This window comes from Colletotrichum abscissum (genome assembly GCF_030869225.1).
Source record: "Colletotrichum abscissum strain IMI 504890 chromosome Unknown Scaffold_21.1, whole genome shotgun sequence".
Lineage (NCBI taxonomy): Eukaryota > Fungi > Ascomycota > Sordariomycetes > Glomerellales > Glomerellaceae > Colletotrichum > Colletotrichum abscissum.
Genome location: NW_026850110.1, coordinates 700,200 through 719,390, shown reverse-complemented (window position 1 = coordinate 719,390; position 19,191 = coordinate 700,200). Strand labels below are relative to the sequence as shown.

The 19,191-nt window shown below is 54.1% G+C and overlaps 6 protein-coding genes across 6 annotated transcripts; 3 read left to right on the top strand and 3 right to left on the bottom strand.

The window, feature by feature from the left end:
* Positions 1–1,768: 1,768 nt before the first annotated feature.
* On the bottom strand, positions 1,769–3,580 carry CABS01_09147 (alkaline phosphatase; the record flags this gene model as incomplete). The annotated part of the gene is made up of 2 exons (XM_060542504.1): positions 1,769–2,349; positions 2,422–3,580. 2 exons carry the CDS (start codon positions 3,578–3,580, stop codon positions 1,769–1,771), a joined length of 1,740 nt encoding a protein of 579 aa, XP_060400785.1.
* Positions 3,581–6,114: 2,534 nt separating this feature from the next.
* Positions 6,115–10,084, top strand: CABS01_09146 (uncharacterized protein; the record flags this gene model as incomplete). The annotated part of the gene is made up of 8 exons (XM_060542503.1): positions 6,115–6,293; positions 6,366–8,032; positions 8,403–8,533; positions 8,598–8,735; positions 8,793–8,940; positions 8,996–9,211; positions 9,264–9,877; positions 9,941–10,084. The coding sequence occupies 8 exons, from the start codon at positions 6,115–6,117 to the stop codon at positions 10,082–10,084; spliced, it is 3,237 nt and encodes a 1,078-aa protein (XP_060400784.1).
* An 89-nt stretch (positions 10,085–10,173) lies between these two features.
* On the bottom strand, positions 10,174–11,271 carry CABS01_09145 (RCC1 domain-containing protein; the record flags this gene model as incomplete). Its single annotated transcript, XM_060542502.1, has 1 exon — positions 10,174–11,271. The coding sequence occupies one exon, from the start codon at positions 11,269–11,271 to the stop codon at positions 10,174–10,176; it is 1,098 nt and encodes a 365-aa protein (XP_060400783.1).
* A 502-nt stretch (positions 11,272–11,773) lies between these two features.
* Positions 11,774–13,758, top strand: CABS01_09144 (prephenate dehydrogenase; the record flags this gene model as incomplete). The annotated part of the gene is made up of 4 exons (XM_060542501.1): positions 11,774–11,913; positions 12,350–12,410; positions 12,502–12,613; positions 12,713–13,758. 4 exons carry the CDS (start codon positions 11,774–11,776, stop codon positions 13,756–13,758), a joined length of 1,359 nt encoding a protein of 452 aa, XP_060400782.1.
* A 254-nt stretch (positions 13,759–14,012) lies between these two features.
* CABS01_09143 (uncharacterized protein) lies at positions 14,013–15,334 on the bottom strand (the record flags this gene model as incomplete). Its single annotated transcript, XM_060542500.1, has 4 exons — positions 14,013–14,450; positions 14,527–14,865; positions 14,925–15,098; positions 15,146–15,334. The coding sequence occupies 4 exons, from the start codon at positions 15,332–15,334 to the stop codon at positions 14,013–14,015; spliced, it is 1,140 nt and encodes a 379-aa protein (XP_060400781.1).
* Positions 15,335–17,592: 2,258 nt separating this feature from the next.
* On the top strand, positions 17,593–18,596 carry CABS01_09142 (Mpv17/PMP22 family protein; the record flags this gene model as incomplete). Its single annotated transcript, XM_060542499.1, has 3 exons — positions 17,593–17,763; positions 17,886–18,161; positions 18,222–18,596. 3 exons carry the CDS (start codon positions 17,593–17,595, stop codon positions 18,594–18,596), a joined length of 822 nt encoding a protein of 273 aa, XP_060400780.1.
* Between the last annotated feature and the right edge of the window lie 595 nt (positions 18,597–19,191).

Here is a 19,191-nt window from a genome sequence, read left to right as displayed (position 1 = left end):
ACAAGGACAGTCACTGATCTCTAATTGCTTATTCGTAACGACTGACTGCAGCAACAATCGGGGCAGCTATCAGCACCACGGTTTAGGCATAGGCCGCATTCCCTTCTCGTCGACAGGGGCTATCTCGGACTCTGCAAGCTTGTTGAAAAAAACTTGACAGGGCTGTAAATAAGAGACTTTCACCCATACACGTCGCGAGCCATGGCCACAACATGGCTTAAACTCAACGGCGAATGCATGAGGGCACAATCACGTTCCGTGCAAGACTTGTCAGCTACAAAATTAACTACTACCCTGCATCATACTCTTCGGGTGCATTGCCCGGGGTCAAGTTCAGCCCTGTGAGGACGAGTGAACAAAGACTGATGGCCTGACTCCTACCACCGCACTCGGATCATTTGCGGCAGGTAGATTGCATGAGTGATGTTGTCTCGAAGCTCTCGATTCCCCTCTCTCACCTGAGCTGCGTGCATCCAGCCACCGGAGCATGATTGGAGGGGCCGCCGTTTCGGCGGTTGGCTCGCTCGTTCTGGGACATCAAAGAGACTCTGACAGCTTTGCAGCTAGCCGCCAAATCCCGTAAGGAAAATGGGAACTACGCGGAGGCGGCCATATTCGCCTAATTATGAAGATTTGGATATGTGATGTAATTTGTTGCTGGCGCAGTAAATGTGATGAACCATGCTTGCTTGGCCCTCGGTAGCACGATCTCATCAGTCTGGACCAGCCGCTCTCGTCCATTTGACTTGGCCCCTGCCATCAAACTGGGAGGGGCTTTGCGTATGTTTGTTTGTCAATCGTACTAGCCGAATGCGAGATGCGAAGGTGGGCAGGGCCACGGCCGCCACGCCGCTGGCTGCTGTTGGTGGAGAGGAGGGTGAGGGAGAGAAGAGAGAAGACCGTTAGTTGTGGTGGGTTCCCTGGCACCCTGGGTACACGATCCATGGTTACCATTGTTTCCGGATCTCCACTGCATTGGCAAAGCAAGGGCCAGAGTTGAATGATACAGCCTTGATGCAGAGCCTCTTTTCTTCGGCCGTATGCCAGATAGGCAAATGCCTGCCTGTGCGCGTGATGATGTGACGAAGTGCATGGCAGGTAATAGTGGAGCAAGAAAATCTAAAGCTCCGCAAGGTGGCATCCTACATCGAGTCTCGATTCCAAAAGATTCCGGAGTTTCCTCCTTGTTGCGGACGGAGGGCTGCATTGAACGTCGCCTTGCCATGCAATTTGGCTCCGCCAGTCGTTGGCGATTTCAGCAGCTCCGCATTTCTTTGGCCGGCCTTACGGCCATTGTTATTGACAATGGGCGGGGATCGACGTGTTGTCGAATCCTGTTATTCGCAGCTAACCGACGTGCTGTCCACTGAAGGCCTACCTATGCCTGTCTGTGGTTGATCCAACCCAGCTGGCTTTCGAGGACAATGGCAAGTGGCTTGCAAACCCGTTTTCAAGATGGAACAAGAACACCCTTTCGTCAGCAAGACCCTGCTCACTCGCCGTGCTTGCGGGTTGCGGTGAGGGACACACGTTGCCCCGAGCAAACAATTGACTTCAATATCTCGATTCATGTGATATGTATACATTGCTCTATAGCCGCGCGTTTGTTGCTATGATTAGGTCATGTTCCAGCAAATGGGGACATCATGCCCCTATGCTCAAAAAAAATCAATTCCTCCGTTAACTCCAGTAATGCCACATGCCCCATGTCCTGCCCCTCTACTTCATGACTCTGGTCTGCCACCTCCCAACGCTAAGAAATCTCAACTTATGCAGCTCCTGCCTTTACAAGGTGGGCGTACTCCAAGCCCTGGGGTTGGCTCCAGGTGCTGGGGTCCTCAGCCAGGGCCGCCATCTGCTGCTGCTGGAGGTTCATGGCGCCGAGCTGCTTCTTGTTCATCTTCTCCTTCAACTCCTCGGTGATGGCGTCGACGTCGACCTTGAGGTACCCGCGGAGGAACTTGCCCACGTCCGTGTTCTCAACGTTGCCGCGGATCTTCTGGGCCTCGTCCCCGCCGGTGCTGTAGACGTTGACGTCAAGCGCCGTGTGGCCATGGGTGCTCCAGCCGACGTGGGCGCGGAGGCTGATCATGGCGGCGAAGGTCTGGACCGAGACCTCGGGGTGGTCGACGAGGGCCTGGAGCTCCTCCGGGTGGGCGTTGTCGATGCCGAGGCCGGGGACGACGAGCTCCTTGTTGACCCATTGCTTGAGCTCCTCCTTGTTCAGGGTCTTGCCGCTGGTGGAGGCGACTTTTTGCAGGAACTTTTTGGAGAGAAGCTCGGCGGAGGCCGAGGCCTTTGCGAGGGCCTTGGGGTACCAGTTGTAGACGGGGAGGTGTCCGGGCTCCTCTGTTTATCACGTAGTTAGCTGGCTGCAGACATGCTTTTTGATGAGGACGAAAACAAGAATTGAAGACTTACGCAAAGCAGTAGCGAGGCCACCGGTCTCGTGATCGCTGGTGGCCACCAAGAGGGACTCGGTCTTGCTGTCCTTGACAAAGTCGGAGACGAGCTTGAAAGCCTTGTCGTATTCGAGGACCTCCCGGACCTGGGCGGCAGGGTCGTTGATGTGGCCGGCGTGGTCGATCCTGCTGCCCTCGATCATGAGGAAGAAGCCCTTGTCGCTGTTCTCCGTGGCCTTTTCGAGGGCGCGCAGTGCCGTAGCGGCCATCTCGCTCAGGCTCGGGTAGACGTCGCTCATGTTGCGGCGGTCGATCTCAAAGGGGATATCGTAGTGGGCGAAAAGACCGAGCTGGGGGAACGAGACCTTTTCGCCGCCCTCGAGGGCGTCAAAGCCCGCGCGGTCGCCGGCGTAGGTCCAGCCGAACTCGTCCTGGGCCTTCTTGACGACGTCGGTGTTGTCGAGTCTGCAGCTGCCGTCGGTGCCGTTGGGGAGGAAGTGGCAGCGGCCACCACCGAGCATGATGTCGACGACGCGGCCGAGGGGACCGTCGCCGACCTCCTGGAGGGCGATGTCGTCGTTCATGGCACGGGTGAGGACGTGGCTGGCGAAGCAGGCGGGTGTGGCGTCCGTGATGTCGGTGGTGACGACGAGGCCGGTCATGAAGCCGGCGCGCTTGGCGGCCTCGAGGACGGTGCCGCAGGGCTCGTAGTCGGGGAGGACGGAGATTGCGCCGTTGTAGCTCTTTTTCCCGCAGGAGAAGGCGGTGGCGCCGGCGGCGCTGTCGGTGACGAGGGAGTTTGAGGAGCGGGTGCGGGAGGAGCCCCAGAAGTGCCTGTCGAGGGTGAGGACGTCGTCTTCAGGGAGGCCCTCGACGTGCTGGCGGAAGCTACGCGTCAGAGAGAGCGAGGCCGGGCCCATGCCGTCCGAGACCATGAAGATGAGGTTGCGCTTGCCCTCAGTGGGCCTGGGGAACTTTGTCGAGCTCCGGTGCTGGGTCCATACTGCGAGGACGATGAGCGCTGCCGTGGCGAGGAGGGCCCAGGCGAAGAGGACGATTTCGCGGAGGCGCGAAGGGCCTGGGGGCGTCCGGGAGGAGTCGTCGCTGTCGTCGCCTTCGCGGCGGTCGTTAATCAGGGGCGTCCGTTCGGAAGACTGCGTGTTTGCGGTATTAGCCATGATGTTTAACCCCCAGTTTGCGATTTAAGCTCCAAGGTGGTTGGTTTTGCGACCGCGGGGTGTCTTTTGTTTGATAGATGTGAGTTTGGGGTAAAGTTTTGTTTTGTGCTTACCATCTTGGAAACGTCTCTACTGTGTAGGTCCTCTATTGCGTGGCAAACGCAAGCAGGGAAGGGATTTCGCGTCGCTTCAGTTCCTGTCGCAGGTGAAGCTGGGATGGTTTGGAAGCTGACTCTTGCCCAGGTTGATAAGGTCAGGTACCTGAGGTAAGTGACGGGGGGCTGGGATCTTTTTTCAGATGACGGAACCGAGCCAGGACAGGCAGCCCCTCCACTATGGCTTCCAAGTTCCGTGCCCTGCAGCACGATAACACCCCGTCGATAACCTTGACGACCTTGATGACCTTGGGGGATAGCTTCAGTGGTGTCTGACTCTCGTCCACTTTGGGAAATGGGTCACGGTCTCATTCTTTCGTTGCAGGGCTTCACCGTCTCCTACCAATCCTACCAATCCCGACGCGTTCATTTGGAGCTTTGGGGGACCGTTTGGAGTAACTTTGAGAGATGTGACTGGTTGGGTGGCTCCTCCCCCAGGGGACCCCACCATTCCGGGCATGTGCTGTGACATCACGCCCGCCTTGTCATCCCGTGGTCACAGGTGCCATCTCACCCACTGAACCTTAGATACTGGTAAGCCTGAGTCGGACAGACACATTGGATAACTTTTGCGAGTAAAGGGATTGGTCCCGCGATGCGGTCTGGGCTGAGCCTCACACAAGCCTTCCCTCCAAGGCCCTCCAAGGGATCTCGCCCGCGCTGTCAGCTGGACTGCTTGTCGTTGGCTTAGACTGGATCATGTGGGCGAGCATCTGCGGGGAAAGGTTAGGGGACACACACTCATATCACTTATACTCCCCCCCTCCTCATGCTCGGAATACCGAACGTGGTTAGGATCAACTAGCTGCCGTTGGTCATGGTTCACATCTCATTGGATCGTAAATCTCGGTGGACAGGCCGAAGGGCTTTTGTTTGATTCACATGGCATTTTCGTGGTTTGAACTTTTGGGCCCGATGGAACCTTGTTGCGGGTGTCTCCGATCATCTTTCTCACCTTGTCTCGAGGGCGGTAAGTGTCGTTTGGAGACATGAAGGCAGTATGCTGTTGTATTTCGTATGCCTTCTTTCCACTGTACAGTATGGTTTAGCTCATTTCTGTTCTCCATTGAAATGACGCGATGATGTACGGAAGATGAAGCCGGAAGCCCTCTTCCAACCCAAGCTACTCTCCACGCTGAGGATGAGAAGGACCTACCTGGCAGGCTTCTATTTGCGACATGTCATCTGCGGTGTGCCGCAAACCTTTTGTGAAGAATACGGTAACAAAGCTTAGTAAGTACGGATTGCATCCGAATAAATATATTGAAGAGCCCCTAAGCTTAGCAGATTCTCTTACATCTTGAGTTCCTACGTTTCTTATGAGCTCACCTGCCCTCTTATCCTTCGACAATGGAGGTTGAATCTTTATTGGCGTTCCACCTACATCATAACAATTGCTAGATAGCGTTAAGGTGCCTATACATATTTAGCACTTATGATGGGTGATAACGAATTACCTATTTACTTAACAGCAATTTCCTTATATCTGCTTATAAATAACTTCGAGATAGTACGTAAATTAGAGAAAGACTGGTTGCGGAGGTGCTGACGCCTTCTGGTAGTTGATGGGGTACTACGTTGTGGTCAAGGTGGCATCGGCTACCATCACTATGTGTAGTTACCTTCTACCCGTTTCCAAGTGTTAACACAATTTTATTCTTCTCGTAGATACCTCGTGCCATCGAATCTTCAAAGACCTGTAATGTATGGGGAAATCAGCTGTTTGGCATTGAAGTGCGCTCTTTGAGACTCCTTTCAGAGTGTCCGGGCCAGATGACACTCGGCCTATTTCCACTTCAAAGTTTCAGTCTAGATGACCTCGACAAGACAGCTGGTCGAAACGACCACCAGAGGCCTAGAGGCACAGAGTGAACGACTACGGAACGTTCTCGTCATGCAAGCGAAGCAAATATACGAGTCGAAGTTTGAGAACAGATCAGACGTTTCTTGGTCAAGCTCCTATATGTATTATGTGCCTTACCGACGAGATCTTGGGACCTACTTTTCCGTGGCCCGGTCTTGCAACTTCTTACTATTCTACAACATAGCGGGTTCCTAGACTCGTCGCTATATGTACTATTGCTGCGTAGAAGTTGACCCGGAAATAGAGAAGCAAGCCATTTTCTGATCAATTCACAGCAATTCGAGTATTCCTACTAGGTCTGACAGAGGAGATTCTGTTCTCGTCTATTTCATCATTCACTTCTTTGCGTTAAGGTATACTTTGACATATCGTCACTGATTCACTTCGCACGAGGCCCCATGAGTTAAATACATAAAAGGTCGTTCAGCCCGACCATGTGGAAGAAAATTTCAAAGCTTATTGCACAAAGCATTCTATCATTGCCCAAAGACACTACCTACCCCTTTCACGCAACCATGAACGCAAGTTCCAACACTCCAGCGATGACAGCAACGACTTCTCAGCCAGTCCTTCACACTGGCATCTGGGACATCATCCTCGAGCAGCTTGCTGTGAGAGGAGACCATGGTACTCTGGCGAATTGCACTCGTCTCAACAAGGAACTGTCTGAGCTAGCATCTCGACACCTCTACAGGTAAGCAAAGACCCCTAGAACAAATGATGCCTATCCTCTCTATCAAAGAATTGTTCATTAACCAGGCACCAGTGCGCAATTTTGCCCTCCTAGATATTGGGGCGGAGAGGCTACAGAAAGCCTTTGGGCGAATCTGTCTGCCGACATGTTGGTGTGCGAGGAGCATCCAGACGCGAACGAAGCCTTCCCTGCTACCTACCACCCGTACCTGCTTTACATACGCCATCTGAATCTTCTCAACTTTCTCTCAGTCCACGGGTGCAGACCGTTCCCCGACCAGCGGTTCGTTGCTGTGAACCGTGAGGCTGCCCAGCAGAACCCCGGCTCCACGACTGATCAAAGCATTGTCGCGGCGAACCATGTCACTGCCGAAACCCCGAGCATCGGATGCTTTGGAGATCGCCTCCTCCGCAAGCTGGCTCAAATGTCCACAGAAAAAGGCTTAAACATCATGCTTAAGAGCTTGACGGCAGACTGGTGGATGAATGTCCAGCCAGTCATTCATACCTTTAGGAAGCTGGAAAGTCTCTCCCTCGTCTTTCTCGATGACTTGGACAAATCTGCAGCCGCATTGATCACGACGCATCTGCCAATGTTGACGAAGATATCAGTGGTACAGGCTGATGACTCTGAAATTGCTTCCTTTGCAGATTTCGTTTCGGAGCTGCCGCCGACTCAGTTGCGTTCGTTCGACTGCTCCCTCAATCAGACGCAGATGCCGCTTTTGGAAGCAATTGCGCAGCAAACTTGTCTACAGGAACTCACTTTGCAATTCGTAGTTCGCCCTCCTTTCGAGTTGTATCGACTCTTTGAGCTGACGAACTTGACATCACTGACCCTCAGCTTCAACTACCAGCCCTCGCCTCAAAACCGTTTGAGATTCAAAAGATGGGCAGAAGAGAACCGCAGCAAGGTTACAGACTGGCTCAAATTTTGCCAGGCTCTTCGCAGTCTCCATCTCTTCCGCTTTCCAGACCTCATTCCCGCTGTTGCTGATGCTCTTCCCTACTTACGTTTACGCAGATTACACATTTTTTCGACGGGATGCTACGAAGACTTCTATGAAGCACTCGAAACGCAGCAGCTCGAGTATCTCTTCTTAGCCGAGTGCTCTGAAGAAGGCCTCGTCAACCCTACTTCGAGGTCGAAAGAACGAGGCGAGCTTGTCATGAAAGCAGTGACAGCCATGCCGTGTCTTCGGGATCTGCGGCTGCATACATATTCCACTCTGGACTGCAGTGCGCTTGATAATATTGCCAAACACGTACCGAAGCTCCATACGCTATCCTTTGTCTGCCGAAAAGGCGAGAATTCGACCTGGACGCTCCGCGCTCTCGAAGGCTTCAAGCACCTCACCAGCTTGACAGTACTAGGCCATACCAAATTCTCGTCGCGTGAGATACTCTACTGGGTCAGCTACATGCATTGCCATCAGCGCCCTGGCGGCTTCAGGCTGAGTCTCCCTGCACAAGATCCGCGGTCTTGGTACCGAGGAATGAGAGCCCCAGCCCAGATAGTGCCTTCCACTAACGACCCGGCGACGGCAACTCTGAAGCAGGTGTTAAAGTGGCTGGCCGTATTTGGAAGGGAACGCCACTGGCGGGGCAATGACTACGAGGCTGAAGAGGAGCGCATGTTTGTACAGCTTTGGGGCGATGCCAGGGGCCCGGCTGAGGGGCTGCAGCTTCTTAGAGGCTCAGGGCCGTACGCGCCGTGGTCAGGCTTGATGCATAGCACGGGTCTGCCTATTGCTTGGAGGAGCTTTCTCTAAGTCATAGCCGGAGAAGTAATTCTGATAGCTGGAGTAAGTTGGTAGATGAATAAATCATGAGTTTATAGTATATCGAGATGAAATATGAGGTGAGGTTGAGTCAAGGCGCAGGAGCTATGAGGCGCACCTGCTTCGTTCGAATTTCTGGGGGAAGTTACGTTCTTACTTGTAGAGCCGCCCCGCAGTACCTGAGTACCCCACGACCACTTTACGCGCCCTGACGCGCTTCGCCTATGACGACCGCCCCTCACATTGAAGCAAACCTAACGCAGTGAACTAACACCGAACTTCCTGACATCTGTGGCTCAAGCTTCAATGATATCATAACTTCAATCCAGACTTCTGCGGTGACACGATGGCTATCCTCAACTTCACGCTCAGCGAGGACGCTGTCGCTGCCTTCCGCGACGTACTCGCCTGCCTGAACAAGTTCAGTGACGAGGTCTCCCTAGAAGCCAAGAAGGACAAGGTCAGTCACCTATTGTCCAAGCACTGCAAACGACAAACATGCATATTGACCGAATTGCATGTAGTTGGTCCTCACAGCACTCAATGCATCTAAGTCGGCATACTCCTGCTTCACATTCACCACCAATCGCTTCTGCTCCCGCTACCAGTTCGAGGGAAGTGCGCAGTACCGGGACAAGTTCTACTGCACGCTGTATACCAGGGTATGATTCTCACTGGAATTTTGACATATATATTGCCAGAGCCTCATTGTTCTACAGTCACTCGCCTCCATCTTCCGAAGCCGTGCAGGTGGCGATCCTCAGCGTGATCGCGAGAAGGAGAGCACGATTGATCGTTGTGATGTCGCTATTGAAGATGGACCAGGTGTCAAGAGTCGCTTCATCGTGAAGCTAGTTTTCCGGAATGGTATGCTTATCAACCTGGATCAGCACGACATAGAAGTAGCTGATCAGTGATTCAGGTGTCACATCTACACATCGACTGCCGTTCGAGGTTGCGGTGCCAGTGCACGCCAAATTCGACCGAGATGAAGCGATCCATCATTGGACCATCCCGTCGCGGACTTTGAGGCAACTGATGGAACATTTTGGTCCTGGAGTCGAGCTTCTGGATATCAACTCAGATGGCGAACATGTTAACTTCACATGCTACACAGAGAAGACGACAAATGGAGACGGTTGGCTCCAAAACTCCTTGGATGTGTCTATGTATACTAACGTCAGATGCAGAGGTTCTCAAGAAACCACTACACACATCAATCGCCATTGAGGTCGACGAATTCGAAGACATAGAAGTCGAGGATAAGCTCCGCATCGTTATCAGCGTCAAAGACTTCCGCGCCATTATCCAGCACGCTGGCATCACCGGCAACCACATCTCCGCTCGATACTCTAATCCGGCGCGTCCGATACTGTTCACTTATCCCGGCGACGGCATGAGTTGCGAGTTTCTGCTCATGACGGTCGGCGAGAAGGGTAACCCGGCCCAGAAGACGAAGAAAGGTAAGGCGAAGGGCGCCCAAGCGGCTCCGCAGCAACAGCTCGAAGCCGCGTCTAGAAGACAGAGTGCCGCGCCGTCTGAGACCCCGCAGCCCCAGGAGCAACCACCCGCGCAGAGTATGCCGCCTCCAGCGCTGTCGGCGTCTGTATCACGGAGTGGAGTCGCCGCGCGCACTTCACTGTTCGATTTGCGGCCATCACAGCGACCGCCTCCCGCAACCATGGCTTCTCAAAGCCTGTTTGTGGACGACCAAGACGAACAGGCGTGGGAGCCCGTCAGGTACGAAGAGGACGATGATCCAGACTTGGATGCAAGACTTGGGTGGGATCATAGTAATCAGCCCGTAAGTCTCTCTGGCCCGATCGATCTACCTAGGACCATGATCTTAACCCACATGTCTCTTCAGACCGCTTCTTCCATGCACCTTGACCGCAAAGTCGCTGAAGAGAATGCCGAATTCGACCCGACTCCAGCCAGTAGCGCAGGATTGGAGCCCACACAGCGCCTTGATGATGTTAGGCGCCTGGGCTTATTCTACCAAGGCCCATGATCCATTTGAATGGATGGCAGTGTGATGGTGTTGCTGCCGTGCCGACTTCGAATAGCCCTCAGCCGGCAGAACCATGTCTGCACCATTTGTCAACCGGTGATGATAGTCACCCAGCTAGTCGCGCAGCCCGCGCCGATACCCGCAATTTTAGAACCAGGAGGAATAAATCTTGACGACGCAATGACATTCCACCGTCCCTTGACATCGTTGTTCTCAACTTGCGGGCCGCAATTGCCGTGCTCTCCCCATCCCCAAGCGAGCGCATCGCCCGTCTCCGTGAAAGCAATGACATGTTCGCTGCCAATGGCAATCTTTGATAACTTGGGTAGGCTCGGCGGCGGGAGCTGTCCGTGGTCGTCTCTTCCCCACGCCATGAGCTCGCCGTCCTTCTTCAGGACATAAACATTGCCCCAGCTTGCACCGACATCTGTCCACTCTGGTACAGAACTGGGCGCAGAGGACTTGATGTTCCATTTATCAGAACCCAGAACGAGCAGTTTTCCTGAATCTGAGGCTCCAAACAGACAAGTAAAGTCCTTTCCGCAGACGGCTCTTTCAACCTCGAAGTCGACGCCCTCGATCTTTCTCGGCGAGTAGACGACCGCCTCTGGGGATCCGCCTTGGCCCTTGCGCACATTGCCCCAGGCGTAGGCGTCGCCGTTGCTCAGGACCACCACGGCATGACCCATACACGCCGCCAGGTCTACGATCTCGGTCCCGGCCGGCGGGAATTCCTTGAAGAGGGTGGCGGACGGTGAACGAACGAGGAGCTCTCCGAGGCCCAGCTCGCCCTTTTGTCCAGCGCCGAAGCTGTAGATCTTGGTCTTCTTCCCCTCGGCGTCTTGTTGGACGACGAAGGAGGCTTCCCAGGTTGCGGCGATCAGGGCTGGTGTGGCCGAGGCGGCGTTTGCTTCATCCTTGCTGAGCTGGACTTGTTGGAACACTGGCTCGTCGGTCTCTGCTGCTGAGGTGAGGCCGCATGCGCCGCTGGTCGCGTCTCCGCTCCACCAGAGTTGTCCAGATTTTGTGAGGAGAAGGGTGTGGTTTCCGCCTGCTGCGATCTTGACTACTGGCGATTCGGTGTCCTCTGGGAAGAAGATGGCTTGCTTGGGGACGGAGACGTCTTCTTTGTGGCCGATGCCGAGCTGACCTGATCCGTTGGAGCCAACGGCGAAGAGTACAGACATCTTGTAAAAATGTTTCGCCTTGATATGATACTGTTGGGTTGCCAGATGAGGGAGCTTTCTCTCGACGAGGAGAGCTTCCTGAGCTTGGTAAGGTAGCTAGTAGCTTCTGCGGACCCCCGCGAAATATCGCAGTAAGCAGATTCGTCCCCCACCAGTTTCTTGCATGCATTTAAGCAGTTCCATGGAGGGGCCTTTCGGCCAATCTTTCCTGCGTCTCCGCCAATGGATCCGCGCTGCAAAGATCAAAAAGCGGAACTTGAGCCGCCAACTTTTTTTTCTTCTCATCATTCGCATCACAACACTCTCGCAGGACGGTGCTTGCAGACAGCGTCACGATTCGATTCTCGATTCTGCACCAGAGTTGTTCGTCGCTTGTGAGGATGTGAGAGGTTTTCTCTTGGAGTAGAACCTTTTGCAGCCCTCTCCAACAGAAGCTTAATTTCCACCTGCGCAACGAAAATCTTCTAACCTGACAGGAAAAGCGTGCTCCGCACACGGCACGATGGCATCTTCTTCGGCTCTCCCTTCACCTCAGGCCGCCGCCGGCATCCCCGCTGGAATGGAAAATTTCGTTGTTGGCCTGATTGGTATGGGAGACATGGGGAAGATGTACGCGCAGAGGCTTTCTGCCGCTGGATGGAAGTGAGTAATTGTTCATTCCCTGGCTGGGTCTCTGCGCTATTCGATTCTTCTGGTAAGCTTCTTCTCCCGTTCTGTTCACATCCTCCTTCAACACCACCACATCTCCCCATTGGTCATGATGACAAGAGCGCATTTGGCTAGAGTATCGCCCAAGGCATTCTCAGGTAACCATTCTGGCCCTGGGTACCGCTGAGGGCCTTCCATGATGATACACCTAGCTACCTTAAACTTTACCTGTCTGAACCTTCACAATCATTCTGTTCTTTTCTATGACTCGCATCTTAGAGAACAGCGAAGCTAACAAGCTTTTCAGGAATCTGCAATAGCTTCATGCCCTATCTTTGCTATACCACCCGCTCAGCTTATACTGTGTCGGAGAGAAAAGAGGAGGATCTGCAAGAAAAGGGAAGACGGCTGACGTCCCGGGTGTCGGCAGGATCATGGCTTGTGACCAGGAAGAAAAGTACGAGAGCCTGAAAGAAGAGTTCTCTGGAAATGTATGGGAATGCCACCAGACCTGCCCTGCCGCACGCTTTCTAGCGTGGGAACCCCTAGGTGTTCAACCCCGGCTGAGCAGTTTCTTGATAGAACAATGTACAAATTTGCCGAAATGGCCACTACGTCTCCCGCGCCAGCGACTACATCATCTACAGCGTTGAAGCTGCCGCCATTGACCGCGTGATCGCCCAGTATGGACCTTGTATGACCTTTCCCCCGTTGCCACTGCCATCTCTGCCCATGCTTCCCAGCCCATTCTCAACCCACGAGAGCCTCATCATAGTCTAACATGATCCTCCAGCAACCAAGCTCGGCGCCATCGTCGGCGGCCAAACCTCCTGTAAGGCCCCTGAGATCACAGCTTTTGAGCGTCACCTCCCCACCGACGTCGAGATCGTCTCCTGCCACTCCCTCCACGGCCCCAACGTCGACCCGCGCAACCAACCCCTCGTCATCATCGGCCACCGCGCCTCCGCCGTCGCCGTCGCGAGAGTCGAGACCGTCCTTTCCGTCCTCGGCTCCAAGCACGTCCACCTCACGGCCCTCGAGCACGACCGCATCACCGCCGACACCCAGGCCGTCACCCACGCCGCCTTCCTCTCCATGGGCAAGGCCTGGCACGCAAACACCCAGTTCCCCTGGGAGATGTCGCGCTACGTCGGCGGCGTGGAGAATGTGAAGATCAACATTATGCTGCGCATCTACTCCCAAAAGTGGCACGTCTACGCCGGCCTCGCGATCCTCAACCCCGAGGCCCGCAAGCAAATCTCCCAATTCGCCCGCTCCGTCACGGACCTGTACAAGCTCATGCTCGAAGGCAACGCCGTCGCCCTCCGCGCCCGCGTCCTCGCCGCAAAGGAAAAGGTGTTTGGCCACGACGGCAGCCCCAAGTGGGCTGACCGGCCCCTGCTGAACCCGGACCTCCTCGAGCGCTTCTCCCTCGGGAAAAAGGAGGACCAGACGGAGCCGCAGCGCGCAAACAACCACCTCAGCCTGCTGGCCATGGTGGACTGCTGGGCGCAGCTCGGCATCGTTCCCTACGACCACATGATTTGCTCGACACCGCTGTTCCGGCTGTGGCTCGGCGTCGCGGAGCACCTATTCCGCAGCCGCGAGCTGCTCGACGACGCGCTGCGGACGGCGGTGGAGGACCACACGTACCGCTCCGACGATCTCGAGTTCACGTTCGCGGCGAGGGGGTGGGCCGAGTGCGTTTCGCTGGGTCACTTTGAGACGTGGAAGAACCGGTTCGAGACGACGCAGCAGTTCTTCCAGCCTCGGTTCAAGGATGCCGTGGCTGTGGGTAATGCCATGATGAAGGCTGTGCTGGAGAGCACCAAGAATTGATGAGACTTGTTTTGCGTGTGATGGGAATGGGGATAGAGCTCATGAAATGTAGTTATGATGGATGATTTTCATTGATTAACAGAGCCTTGGCAAGCTTCGCTTGTCCTACACTTGTCTACTGCCCACCTCTCTATTGGGGTATATGCCGTACCAGAAAGCAATATCGGCAATTCCTGTTCGCAACCGGGGAATCCTTTTGTGCAATCCAACGCCTGAGCAACCAACACCGCTACTCTCCTTGCCATGTCGACTTCTCAAACCTGAGTGATCAAATCCGGCTGATGCATCTCCACGCTTTCTTCCAAGACGGCCACACCGTTCAGGACAGTGAGAGGCTGTGCGAGGAAATTTCCCTGTTCTTCCTCCTGTGCCTCCATCTCCGTGGCATCGTCGCCAAGATGGCTACTTACACCGGCCGGAAGACTTGTAGTGGTTGAAGTCGTTGTGTCCAGCCACGAAGCGTCGTCTTCATTTGGTTCGGAAGGCTTCTCGACTTGGGCGGCGAGGTTCGGGGTCCCTGGGGATCGAGGTAGATTGGCGTGTGGGACAAGAAGAGTATAAGGGGTCACTGGTCGCGGTTCGAGTGACGAAGGACCGTTGATATTGAGCTGCGCTGCCAAGTGGCTCGCTAGCTGCGCATCGCTGATGTATCTGCCGGTATCTGAAGATGATGCAGAGGATCCGGTCAAGGCCTGAAAAGAATGTCAGGAATTGTCCATAAAACGGTTGAACGGTGGTCCTCGCCGGCAGCAAGGAAAATTCACTCACCCCTGAAGATGATCGAAGACCAATGTTGGCAAGCAACTGAGAATTACACACAGGTCTTTCGCGAAAGAGGTGGAAGCCGTAGCCGGTGGCTGCGGTGGCAGGAATGTTGCCCTTAGCGATACCATCCAGACTGATAAACGCTCGGTCTGCTCCGCCGGGGCGACAGTACGAGCAGATCTTGTACTGACACTCATCTTTGGACTTGGGTACCCAAGGAGCGGACATGTTGGTCTCTAGAATGTCGTCCAGGTCGTAGGTGCTGGACGAATGTGTGCCATCGTGGCCTTGATTAGGTGCCGGCTTCGCTCGGAAAGATTCTCGACGAAGGACGTCTCCAAGCTAGATGGTAATAAACGCATCAGCAAATGCATAAGGCATTTTGTGTTGGATTAACGTACGTGTTTCCGTTGATTGAAGATAGTCATAAGTTGATCAGTCGTGTAGGTGGTCGTGATATCCCTCGGGGGCATCTCCTCGAGAAAGCTGGCAGCATTCCCTGATCGTTTCTCCGGACCGCGGTTCCTTGGCTGAACGGCAGTAATCAGATGCCTACCGATATCGTCAAAAGTGACCTGGAGTGTCAGTACTATGTTCGTATCGTGATGCTGCATGAGCTAACCTCTTCGCCATTGGAGATACAATTGCGCAAGATTTCCTCCTGGTCCTGGCTACACCGGTACAGCCATCCGAAGTGCCCGTAATTACCGCATGAATCGCATCTGAGGATGTAGCTGTACACTCGAACCATTGTGACGTGTGTGCAAGCGCCGTAGGAACGCGCCAGGCGGTGTGTCGGCTGGGGTGCCATATTGATATCGGACAGCCCAAGTTGCGGCACACAATTCTCGAGGAGATAGCCGCCCGATGATGGGGATGGGTGTTTAGATGATACTCCTAGGTGCGGTGGTCATGGAGCAAGGTGTAGTAGGAGGTGACTTTTGCTCAGTACTGTATGTTGAGGAACTTGGAGGAGGGGGCCCATATTGGTGATTGCACTTGAGAGGCAGGTACAGCTGTTGCTCATGGTGGGAAGGAGCGCCCGACTCACTCACCTACCTTTCATCTCGACCTCCACCATGAGATGCATGAGATGAAAGAAGAGCCAATTAAAATGTAATCCTGAGTGTTCGACGAGGTATACACAAGGTAAGGCAGACGCTTCACTTCAAGTTCTACTGCTTCATTATCAAAAGTGCCTAAGGTCGTGTTCAGAGAATTGTGTTTCTGAGGCCCTGACTGTTATAAAGCCTATGTCTATCTTGAGATGTGAGACGATTGTGTTGTCTTGCCTTATGACATACTCCTTTACATTGTAGTTCGGTTGTTCAATGAGCTTTGTCAAAGCTGTTCTTTAATAAGATGTAATATGTTTAGTTGTCCCGTGTCTTGGATGACAAAGACATCAAATTGAACAACGGTCACTAAGCGACACATATTTTCGTTTCGAATGATTCTATTTTCTAGTTGACGCCTCTCACAACTAGCAAGATGGAAACGTCAAGACCAAGTTTGAAATCAACGGCATCATGAACTCAACGCCGACATTCTGGCACGTGGTTGAGGATGAAGGTCGGACACACACGTCGACTAAATGAGTACGCGGTGACTAGACCTATGATTGAAATAATCGATCTGCATTCTCACTGTACTTTTTTGACATTGGATGCGTTAGTGCGTACTCATGACCATGCCGATTCCATGTCGATCATGAGCACAAGTGAGCAAGAACCGTTTCTGGCTGTACAGGATTCAGTCGACAGTCATGAAACGGCCCCTACTTCTTTATACGCAAGGTCCGTCTTGAATTGAGGTAAGTAGGGCCTGGGAGGTAAAGCGTGGTTGAATAGATAAATACAGCTTGACATGGCTCATCTGATAATCCCGGCACAGGCCGAGGATGTTTGACGAAACCTAGTTGCCGGATGCTGTAAACACACTATATCCAGACTCTGAGATGCAAAGCCTGGCACCGGGATCAGAAGAAAAGTCGTTTGGATGATCTTCGGACGACCCGGGAGGGCAGAGCATGAAGCTTCGTCATTAAACTAGCTGAAGTGAGGGGACGACTGGACGGGGTCAACCCGGCATTGCGGTAAGATGGTCGGCAGGTGCACACAGACAAACAGAGTTGGACTTCCTCCCACTCGATTGGGATAAGGTAATAATTAGCGTAAAGTGCGTGAGTGCATGAGAGGGGATGAGCTGGCGTGCGACGTGCATCTGTCTATTCGGTGCCGCCCGTCATTCTCTGGGCCGCTGCCGTCCCTCCCCCTCCTCTCAGAACTCATGGACCAAGGTGAAAAAAAAAACAGACCTCGGGCCATTGGTAGAGAGCAGCCAATGGGACACTCTTCTTGGATACACCCCTGCAGCTCCGTCCAGCTCTAGCCCGTCATGCAACATCCCGGTTGTGTTGCTCGGAGGAGGACGAATGAGCATTTCGCAGCAGCGAAGCTCTGGTCCAGCGTCGGCACCACCCCCATCAATTCAGTCAATTTCCCCCCCAGCCCGAGGCCTGTCTTGTCGTGCTTGTCTGCCTCTAGTGGAAGTCTGCCGTGCCCAGGTCGTATCCGTACGCCCCCAAGGCCCCAGCTGTGTCAACCTCCTCGACCACTCGACCACACATCAACAACCCACTCCGTCGTTCCCTCTCTCTCTATCGCTGCCGCCCAACCTCCCCTCCTAACGACGGCTCAGACGCTCTCTTCACGTCCTGCGATCTCGAAGTGAAGTTGGTATGTTGCCCTGATTTCTTCACCTCTTCTCGTCTCGTTCGTGTCAATTGTGAATTGAGGGTCTCCAGCGAGCCAAGCTCCAGTCGCGCGCTATCAACCAATCGCACCTGGGTCGGTCGGCAGAGCGACGCGGTAAACAAATCATTGGCCCCCAGCGCTGCCACTCCCTCCCACTCTGGAGCCGCAATTCCAATTGACGAACACCCCCCGGAAAACCCATCGCAAACACCCTCAAAGACGGGCCTCCCAAGCTGATACTCCTCCCTTCACCGCAGTTTCCCCCGCGATTTTCTCGATTACGTTAGCGATACCCCGGAAACTTTAGCCCACCATGTCGGTCAAGTTCGAGAAGGACACGATAAAGAAGGGTGTCGAGGAGGTCAAGAAGGGCCTCATCGGTGAACCTCTGCCCGGTACCAGCGGCAAGCACCCCATCTCCGAGGCCATCGGCACCGCCATCACCGGCGGCAAGAAAAATGCGGGATCCAAGGGCTATCTTGCGGTTCGTCCTCTAATACCTCCACTCCGTTCCGTCATGTGTGGGCGATACGATAGAATCGCTCGCTGCACCATGGTCGGGAGTATGGATATGCCAGGCCGAAATGCTGACGCTGTGCAACCCAGGCCTACATCAAGCAGCTCGAGCAGAACCCTCTGCGCACCAAGATGCTCACTGCTGGAACTCTCGCCGGTGCTCAGGAGCTGATCGCATCTTTCCTCGCCAAGGACCGCAACAAGCATGGCAACTACTTCACCTCGCGTGTACCCAAGATGGCCGCCTACGGCGCCCTCGTCAGCGCGCCCCTCGGCCACTTCCTCATCTGGGCCCTGCAGAAGACCTTTGCTGGCCGCACCAGCTTGCGCGCCAAGATCCTGCAGATTATCGTCAGCAACTTGATTGTGAGTGGCATGACTTAGCGAGAGCCGTCTATAATGTGCGTGCTGACCCATCATCTGCAGATTGCGCCCATTCAAAATTCCATCTACCTTACCGCGATGGCCCTCATTGCCGGTGCCAAGACCTACCACCAGGTCCGCGCGACCGTCAAGGTTGGCTTCTGGAAGGTCATGAAGGTCAGCTGGGTCACTTCCCCGCTGTGCTTGGCCTTCGCCCAGAAGTTCCTCCCTGATCAACTCTGGGTGCCCTTCTTCAACCTGGTGTCCTTCATCATCGGCACCTACATCAACACCATCACCAAGAAGAAGCGTCTTGCTGCCCTGCGCAAGAAGCACTTCGGTGACGGCCGCTCCCCCTCCATGGGAGGTCGCCCTGAAGACTACCCCGGCCCCAAGGACTACCCTGGCCCGATGGGAGGTCCTAACCCCCCTTACTAAATGACTCTTCTATGGTGAGATGGTTGAGAGATGACAGCAAAATAACGCCCACTTGATGAGAAATCTGGTAACATCTAATACGAAAACGATATCAGTCCTTTGGGGCGGATCTCTGGAGTTGAGGGGCGTGGAGGCAGTGTGAAGATACGCGAGCTGGGAGCAAGCGGCTTGGATGGACCGCAAACGACCGTCGAATATCCCTGTACAATTTGCTTGCTTCAAATGTTGCTATCATGTTATATGTCCCATGTGTCGGTAGATAGGTTCAAATGCGCTTGGATTTTTTAAGTTCAGTATGCTTGGTATTTCTGTCCGAGGCCCATCTTCCCAGGTCTATCTTTATGCTGCATGATACGAGTTGACCCTGTATCACACGTTCTAGTGATGGATTGCCTCACTTTGTAATGGTCTCTGAATATGATTGCCCATGACTGACTTGCGTATTCGAGACGTATACTTGCTTGGGAGCAACCTGAGTTACCCTTCATCCGATACCTCGACGCCACAACAGAAGCCCTTATAGGCCCCGCCAATTCCGTTCCTGTCACCAGCCAGGAGGCGCCCGTCTAGGTCGACGGGTCAGGTCAAACTGGCT